Genomic DNA, 9,065 nt, shown 5'->3' with positions numbered 1-9,065 from the left:
GTCTTCGTCCCTGGCAAATTAAAAATAATTAAAACTTTGTCCCGACCGAGCTGCACAAACGACAAACTCAACGACAAGTATTTTCTCAGAGGATTATGAAATTTAATTCCTTATGTTAGCATTTAATCGACGTTTACGCCAGACACATACATCTATTCAAGTTGACACTCGGACGGAATAGAAAAAGAGAGAAGAAAAATGTGTGTCTAAAGCGTGCTTGACGATTTTGACTTGTGAACAGCACGTGAACAGAACGTTTGGAAGACATAATTCCAATATACGGAGATAATTGTGAAATGTGCTGATAAAACTGAGTCACTAGCTTACGTAGCCTTGCCCTCTCGCAGAAATACACATGACAGAGTACACTCCAGTGTAGCACTAACAATCTTTTTAGAAGTAGGTTTCAAATCTAATTTGAGTTGTTGCTGACTAGATTCCAAGGTTGCATATTTTTTCATGTTTATATTAGTGGCGGCAACATGACGCCTCTTTCCCGTCGATGACACCTGTTCTCAATAATGGAATAATATATATTGTCAAAGTTGATTCTTCTTTAAACATGGCTATGTGACCACAAGTTATTATATGTTTCTTACATCTTCAATGACAAATGTCCAGTCTTTGTCTTCCAATTCATGTGTTCGTGGATCTTTAAATAATGTCACTGAAACTGTATGATTGTCAGGAACTGCCCAGCTAATGACACCCTTCAGTGGATCGCTCAGACTTGGCTCCCAATCTAAGGGCTCTGAATTAACCCTTCTGCTACGTCTTGTCCAAACAACGCTGAGTTTGTTCGGTTTCCTATAGATATTATAATATTTCAACAGTTTCTGTTGCTGACAAGAATTATTGTTTCAACATCTTAACAGAACATCACATAATATAACCAGCTTTAAAATCAAAGAATTATCTCAAATTATATATTATAATAAATGCAATTCAATTTGATCCAATACATAATTAATACATAATTTAATATCTTAGAGGTACAGCTTTGTAAATAAATTACAATCCTATGTAACACTAAAACAAAGCAGTCGAAAGCGAATGGTTTGTAATTTTTTTGAAAAATTACAGTAATTTATGACAATGTATTTACATATGATGCTTTACAACGCGATTCAATTGACGTTATACGAGTTGAGAAAAATGAACAGTTATTTTTCCTCATTATGCTCTCCCCAGCTTTATGTTTTTGTAAAATCTGCAATTTTGATCGTCCCGACAAAAATAGAAGCAAAAATTGTTAATCGTCAGTAGTTGTAGCATTCAACTATACTGTTATTATGTACTTTAACCAATGCAATTTACCCAATAATGAGATATCGGGGCGGACGCGTTACTTACCATTTCGTCGTCGTTTCAAGGGTGACCTCATGATAGGACACGGTGAACTGGAACTTCGCGGCGCGCTTGTTCACCCGCTGCAGACGTTTCCAGACGGAACTCATGTTTACCCCGCTGAAGCTGCGCCTCGTTCGTCGGTGGGACTTAGCTTGTCGATCGCTCACTAGTCGTGATGAGGCCCCACTACAGACACGTGAGCGAGACGCTGCGTCTCATCTCCACGAGGACGATTCGCGCGATACCGCTCGGATCTGTCAAGTCGACGCGAATTGCAGCACGATCGGCGGCTCATCCGCGGCGTTTGACGTTTGGCTCGATACGCTCCCGTTGGCCGAGGTGCGATCATATGTTCGATGGATGACGAGACCGTGTCGGGGAATCTTCGTTTACGCGAGCCGTTCCCCACGTTCTCCGAGCGTGCGAGCTGTCATTCTCGCGGCCCGCCGAGCGTAATACTCGGGTGAAAAAAACACGCACAATGTCGCGCTGAGACGACCTCACCTCAGATCACTTCCGCCGAATGATGCCGTCCACTTGTGACGAAACCAGACGAAATCGTTCTTCTCCCGAGTCCGAGAACCAGTGATGTCAGATGGTGAGATTTCTTGCGCGCCCGCGCACTAGCGAAAGCTTCACGTAGCTCGTAGTAGTAGAATACAGTTAGATGCTTATGTAGGATTCATATTGCACTCGTTTGCTGGCGTACGATACCGACGAGGTAACTAAAGATTGATAACTCTGGGTTAATTTCTCCGAACAGCGAAGCGGACTCGAGGAGTCCGGAGGTAATTGCAGAGAGGTGACATTATCGACTATTTTGGATCGTTTTATTTGATAATTTATAATTATCTTGCTGCTTATCGTTATGTATGTACAACAGGATTTCTATTAGATATTTATGTGATTAGATATTTATGTGAAACTGATATTTATGTGAAACTGGGTTTCTGCAGTTATCATCTAACAGCTAAGATTTACCGACAGGAGGTCATTAAATAATTCTCCGTTACGTTAAATTACATTAAATCAAGAGAATTCTTAATATTCTCATCGGTGTACATGATAATATCCAGTAAAAAAAACATTTATTGTTTCGGGTTTCTAGTTAGCAGCCCTTTTGTTTCGAAAACGTCGAATGTCGAAGCAGTGTGAATCCTGCATCACAGATTGCAGCACTTTTACCTGGATGAGTTTCGCAACGTATCGTGTATCAGGTGTATCCGATAAAAAAGCATTTGTTTTTTTAATAATTCTGAAGAGATATATTTTTCTACTGATTAAGGAACGCGTTGCAAAATTTATCGAAGTAAAAATATATAAAAAGTAAAAATATATAGAATTTGCACTTCACTCCATTTAACAACACCCCGTATCGTTGTTCGTATTATATAATAATAATTAAAGTATTGTGGAATGTTTAATAATCTTAAGAAATTTATTTTTTCAAGAAGAGCGATAAAATTGCGATAAACTTCAAAAAGAATGATAATTGATAAAAAGTACTACTAGAAGTTATCTATATATTCAATTAGAAGTTATCTATATCAAGATTAAAAACAAATAATTGATGAGATATTGTCACAGTCCTTACAATTAGAGGCAGAAGCGCGGAGAAACATACGCTTTACTTATATTTTATAACAACTGTATGCTTAGTTTTTCTTCTTTCTCAATTATATTTTTTTGTTCATCTTCACACTGATTGATTAAGTTTATATGATGGAATAGCGTGTGGATAATCATGTGACGTGCAGATAATTACATGCTTTGTCTGTTGTCTAACTGTTTTTTGTCTGTTGTTTCCCCTACTACAGTCACTACGAATCATTATGAAAATTAACAATAACAAGAGTATAAGACGAAAAACAGCCAGTCAGTATAAATCATTTATGTTATATAAGAAGATAAGGCTACTTGATTTATACCGAAGACATGACGAATAATAGCACACTTAAAATTATAGTGGTCGGTCTGATATATAAGCGAAGTGTTACTCAGTGAAACTTGTCATAGTGCGGAAAGACGTTTGCATGCGACGATTAGTGATTCAACGTGCGACGGATAATGATTTTATGCATTTTTTTATCGTATCGCGCAATTAGTTTTACATTTAACGACAAACAAAGGAATTTTCTTCTGTAACAAAGGTAACTTAGACAGCCAAAGTGCCATGAATAGTTTGCCTTTCTTATGTTAATTGAATCGTTCATTTCGAAAGTGATATATAAGTTCGCTTTTTTCCAATACATTAAAATAAGTTGTCGGAAGTTAAAATAGTTTATGCATCAAAATTTAAGTTGATTCGTAAACTAACGGCGTCTTTAAATGTATAATTTAATATTTTCAGCGTCAATTTTTTCATTCTATTCGAATCATGGGGTATTATGGAAAGATGATCAATCTATATTTTACGAGTGATTACTTTACGATATAAATTTCATTTAAAGGATGATCAATGTTTTTGTAATAAGTTGATATTTGAACGAAATTTTGTTCAAATGAAATTCTTCTCAAGTACACTGCTCAAAAGAATTATGGCATAGATAATTTATTGCCGAAAATTGGCCAACTTTGACTGGCGATTACTTCGCGAAAAATTATTGTTGACTAGTGATTATTTTTTTTCAAAATGAATACCCCTGACATCTGAGGGCATGTTTGATATACTGAAAATTGTAAACTTTGACGGAATGCACGGACGTGGATAATTTTTTTTCGGGGACGCTGTTTGTATCGTCATAAAGTTCAAATTTTCCCCTTCAATTTGAAAAAAAAATGGAATCGCTACAATTTTTTTTTTCGCAAAGTTACAACCCATCAAAAATATCGTTGTTTTTGGCCTTCGGGCCAAGTGTGCACGCATGTGTGTGTGTGTGTGTGTGTGTGTCCGTGATAGAACAGGTAACGACCCCGTGGTTTACAGGTTACGACAGTATAATTTATAGGGTACGACCTGTAACCTGTCGTACCCTGTAAATCACGGGGTCGTTATCTGTTCTATCACGGACACACACACACACACACACACATGCGTGCACACTTGGCCCGAAGGCCAAAAACAACGATATTTTTGATGGTAATAATTATTGACTGTGAAATTGACGAACCACGGGGGTTACAGAAGTTGGGGTGCATCGCATGCAAAAAATGGAGCTACATTCTTAAAGTAGAGATTTCAAGTTTCATTTTGAAAAAAAATAATCACTAGTCTACAATAATTTTTCGCGAAGTAATCGCCAGTCAAAGTTGGCCAATTTTCGGCAATAAATTATCTATGCCATAATTCTTTTGAGCAGTGTAGTTGCTTTAACTACTACAGTAGACTACTAAAGTTAACTACTAAAGTAGACTATATTTGGGCAATTTTTCTTAGTTTAGAGTAGACTAATACAAAATTTAATGATTATATTAATGCGAACAAATTACCTCTTTTGAGCTATACGCACATCTCAACAAGTGATTATTGAATCGCATGACACTAGGACTCAAAACTTAGAATCAATCCATTGAATCATATTATGTTACAAGACAGATTATAATAGAAGTTCTGAGCTGAAATATAACTATAAATATAGCGCGGCCGTAATTTTCTTTTTTCTTACTAGTTTTCTTACAGAGTACTTTTTTCTTACTAGTTCCCGATTTATTTCAAGAAATAATTCCATCTTGATTTGTAACAAGCAAAATTATCAAATTATCCCCTAATTAGACTCATATCACTTTCCAACTAAGCGACTCATTTATTAACGAGATTTAGAAATATATGAAATATCAAAAATTCAACACCTCTCCACACATAGCTTAAACATAAAAATGTATGAAATAATCGTTTAATCATGACATTACAGGCGAAAAGATCGATTAATCATGTTAATCGGGATTACAGTCGGTATTTTTGCCGTTGCTCTCACCTTAGTGTATATTTATTACAAGTATGTGCTGTTCAATTTCTGGCGTAAAAGAGGCGTATTTTATATTGAGCCTGTTGTACCAACTGGCAATGTGACTGATTTTGTAATTGGAAGATTGTCAGTAGGCAAGTATCGTTACATAATATTAATCGTATTTTCAATACTTAAAAAATCTGATTGTGAAATCGACTTCCCTTTTTTATATCTGACAAAATCACAATAACTTACTCCTATTCTTTTGAAATTTATGCGATTCTGCGTTTATATAGATTTTGCTATGTTCGGCTATCAGAGCAGAAATTTTGTAAACAGGTGAACTCTTTCAAGAAGCCTACATGAAATATAAGCATCATCGCGTCTTTGGGATGTACACATTTTTCAAGCCAAACCTGATGATCGCCGATCTCGATCTCATTCGAACGGTATTGACGAAAGAATTCGGCAGTTTCCACGATCGCGGAATGTTTTGTAACGAGAAAATCGACCCACTGTCTGGCCATTTATTTCTGTTGCCCGGGAAAAAGTGGCGGAATTTGCGCGTTAAATTAACGCCGACTTTCACGTCGGGAAAAATAAAACAGATGTTCATGGTCTTGAAAGAGTGCGGCGAAGAGTTCACGAAAAGTTTGGAGAGTAAAGCTCGCACGAAGGATGTTATCGAGATCAAAGATATATTTGCGAGGTAAGCTTCTATTAAGAGAACTTTATTAAAAAAAAACCTCCGAGTGTCAACGAAATATAGTTCAAAGGTACAAGGAATATTTTGTAAGTCTAAATATTCTTTTTTCTTTTATTTTAAATGTACATAATAATCTAATAATATATCTCGAGTCATTAATGTGTGTGTGTGTACGTCGCGTGCGTGAGTGAGTGTGCATATGATATAATATATGATATCGATTTATGTCATTTATGTTATCGGATGTTATCTAACACGCAATGAGCGAAACACGATTATATAACGTTTCAAAATAATTAATAACACTCGAAGATCAACAAAGTAATGTGATAACGCGTTGATACATCCAATTTCCATATAACAGTACTAGAAAAATAGAAAAATCTGTAACTATACGAAAGACACATGGCTTCACATGCACTACGTACTATTTAATGCGTTTAAACATTAAACGATGTTAAACGATGTCCAAATGAATTAACTGACGTGATTTAACGTGACTGAAGACGACAAAAAACGCATAAAGAAAATTTCAGTTAATTACACGCTTGTGCGTGTCAAAATAATACATCCTGATTTGCAATGTGTGGTTTGCCTTCATGATCATCTGAAGGAAACCTTCGTGTTCAAAATTGCATAATTGCTCATATATCCTTGTAACTTATAATGAGCTCATTAGAACTTACTACAATGATTTACGATTTATCATTTAATGATAGATATTCGACGGACATAATTATGTCGACGGCATTTGGTATAAAAGCCAACTGCCTAGTGGAGCCAAACAATGAATTTCGACGTTGGGGAAAGAAAACGTTCGAGGTGAATGCGTTTTGGAATGCTTTGATGATATTTGCACCACAAGTTCTGAATTTCTTTTCCATTCCTAATACGGATCGCGGCGTCAGCAAGTTCTTCATAAAAATATTTAAGGACAACGTCGAGTACAGGAAAGCTAACAACGTCGTCAGGCACGATTTCATGAATCTACTCATACAACTCATGGATAAAGGCTATGTTGAACCCGACGTTGATAAAGAAAACGATAAAGTAAATGAAACCGGTAAATATATTTCTTACAACATTGTGAAAAATTTCGCGCGTACAATGTTTTGCCTAGATAGCAATCAAGTGTGTGTCGAGTGTGAATCTGTTACTTAGAATTTATGATATAGATTTTTGACATGATAAAATCACTTCAAACCTATTTTAATCTTGAACTTTAACTTCAACAGTTAACACGAATAAACTCACTATGCTGGAAGCGACCGCACAAGCCTTCGTCTTCTTCTTAGCCGGCTTCGAGACCTCCTCGACAACTGCGACATTTTGTCTGTATGAGTTAGCTCTACATCAAGACATGCAGGATAAAGTCCGCCAAGAGATCGATGAGACGTTGGAAAAACACGGTGAACTGACTTACGATGCTATTAGCGAAATGACATATCTTCACAAGGTAGTTCAAGGCAAGTGCAATACTCACTCAGCACACCGTCAATAATTGTTTCCTCATAAAAAAACCACAAAGCTTCCTAATGATAAGCAGTTATATTTTCCAAAGAATATCTCCACGTGATTTTTTATCCGTACAGAGTCCTTGCGGAAATATCCACCGGTACCTATCTTGAATCGTGTCTGTACTAAGGAGATAGTCGTCCCGACAACAAACGTTCACGTGCCGGAAGGGACTCTGATCACCATATCAGTGCTTGGAGTGCAGCGAGATCCTTCGATATACCCAAACCCGGATAAATTTGATCCTGGACGTTTCGACGCGGACCAAGTAACAACGAGGCATCCTTACGCTTTTCTGCCGTTTGGCGAAGGACCGCGAGCCTGCATCGGTGAGAGCAAATCAACAAGATTCGATATCTTAATTTTTCTAGTATTCGTGTTTATAAAAATCTTAATATTTTTGACATTCGGTTTTAATATAGGATATCAGTTTTAAAAATTGATAGTTTAAGATTATGTGCGGAGAGCAAAGAATAAATCTATTATATTAGCAAGTTACTATTAACGCGTTGTATAGTTTGCTTCTTTTGTCTTCTGCGAGTCGATAAATGCTTCTTTAGATCATAGCACTGTCGATATATCGATGTTGTTAATTTTCAGGTACAAGGTTTGGGTACATACAAACAAAGGTTGGAATTATAAGTCTTCTGTCAAAATTCAAATTTAAACTGCATCCTCAAACTCCGGTACCATTACTTTTCAGTGAATCGCCAATTCCGCTCTCACCCAAGGGCGGTATACATCTTTTTATTGAATCGCGATAATCTAGTTGTGTTCGCACAACTTTTAAAGAAACTATATATCACTAAACTATATATCACTAAACCGAATATAATTTGAATGTCGTTTACATGTTTTAAAAGTATAAAACTTTTAAGATGTAAGGCTTGTGAAATAAAACTTGTAAAATAAAAGGTTCATAAAAATAAGAATAGCATTTGCATAATGGCTAAAAATATTACGACATTGAAATTTTTAAATCAGCAGATTACAAATTTCTGATTTTTCTTTCTTTATGTACGCATATCCAACTCTTCCTCACACATTATAATTCATCTTTAAGTCATGTAAGTATAATTCATTTTTAAGTCGACATCACCAGGTAAATTATATTTGAATTATGTTTTGCGACAAAGTAGTGTCGTAAATAATTATATATAACGCGGACTTTGTCCATCTATAAAATATTTTTATTGCAATAAATATCAACGATTTGCAATAAGTATCATCAGTGATTATAATAAAAGTGATTTGTCATTACGTTCAGTTGACAGAAAATCGTTAGACACAAAATGTCATGGGACTATTAAACGAATATTTTGTCATTTTTCAATATTTTCGAATGTTATATGATGAATATATCCAAGGATTGATTTAATATATAAGCGTGTTTATTGTCAGAACCCGGGAATTGCTAGAATATTAAGTCGACATCGACACGCAATTATACTTCTAGCGGCGTTCGGTATTTAGAATGCGCTTGGAATAGAGAAAACGATTTCGTAATTGGAACTTTGTTCATTATTATTCAAGTAGAATCGTAAAAAATTTGCTTGCAGGTATGCACAATGGATATGAATTGATTAATGATCTCGCAAAATTTCCGG

General features: G+C 35.7%; 2 protein-coding genes across 3 annotated transcripts in view; one reads left to right on the top strand and one right to left on the bottom strand.

Moving 5' to 3' along the window:
* The window catches only part of Ehbp1 (Eps15 homology domain containing protein-binding protein 1), a 12,682-nt gene extending 10,606 nt beyond the window's left edge, over positions 1-2,076 (bottom strand). The window contains exons 1-4 of one of the 2 annotated variants that reach the window (XM_011141043.3): positions 1,354-2,076; positions 600-807; positions 328-509; positions 1-10 (exon numbers count right to left, since the gene is read on the bottom strand). The exon at positions 1-10 is cut by the window's left edge and continues 202 nt beyond it. In XM_011141043.3, coding sequence (XP_011139345.1) covers positions 1-10; positions 328-509; positions 600-807; positions 1,354-1,457 — 504 coding nt within the window. In that variant the 5' untranslated portion in view covers positions 1,458-2,076. The remainder of the gene's footprint in view (positions 11-327; positions 510-599; positions 808-1,353) is intronic. The other variant, XM_011141051.3, reaches the window with a different exon arrangement.
* A 1,273-nt stretch (positions 2,077-3,349) lies between these two features.
* On the top strand, positions 3,350-8,840 carry LOC105183144 (probable cytochrome P450 6a14). The gene is made up of 7 exons (XM_011141064.3): positions 3,350-3,500; positions 5,202-5,389; positions 5,577-5,946; positions 6,663-7,006; positions 7,179-7,409; positions 7,536-7,787; positions 8,059-8,840. Exons 2-7 carry the CDS (start codon positions 5,221-5,223, stop codon positions 8,220-8,222), a joined length of 1,530 nt encoding a protein of 509 aa, XP_011139366.2. The 5' UTR covers positions 3,350-3,500; positions 5,202-5,220; the 3' UTR covers positions 8,223-8,840.
* Positions 8,841-9,065: the final 225 nt, after the last annotated feature.

This window comes from Harpegnathos saltator, unplaced genomic scaffold (assembly GCF_003227715.2).
Source record: "Harpegnathos saltator strain DR-91 unplaced genomic scaffold, Hsal_v8.6 scaffold16, whole genome shotgun sequence".
In the NCBI taxonomy this organism is placed as follows: domain Eukaryota; kingdom Metazoa; phylum Arthropoda; class Insecta; order Hymenoptera; family Formicidae; genus Harpegnathos; species Harpegnathos saltator.
The sequence above is the reverse complement of the archived record's forward strand: the minus strand, read 5'-3'. Positions and strand labels throughout refer to the sequence as shown.

Bases quoted from the DNA above. Each gene is read 5' to 3' on its own strand.
- LOC105183144 (XM_011141064.3), top strand. From the start codon at position 5,221: ATGTTAATCGGGATTACAGTCGGTATTTTTGCCGTTGCTCTCACCTTA. The intron at 7,007-7,178 runs GTAAATATATTT...TAACTTCAACAG, and splicing joins CGATAAAGTAAATGAAACCG to TTAACACGAATAAACTCACT. The intron at 7,410-7,535 runs GCAAGTGCAATA...TTATCCGTACAG, and splicing joins TCTTCACAAGGTAGTTCAAG to AGTCCTTGCGGAAATATCCA.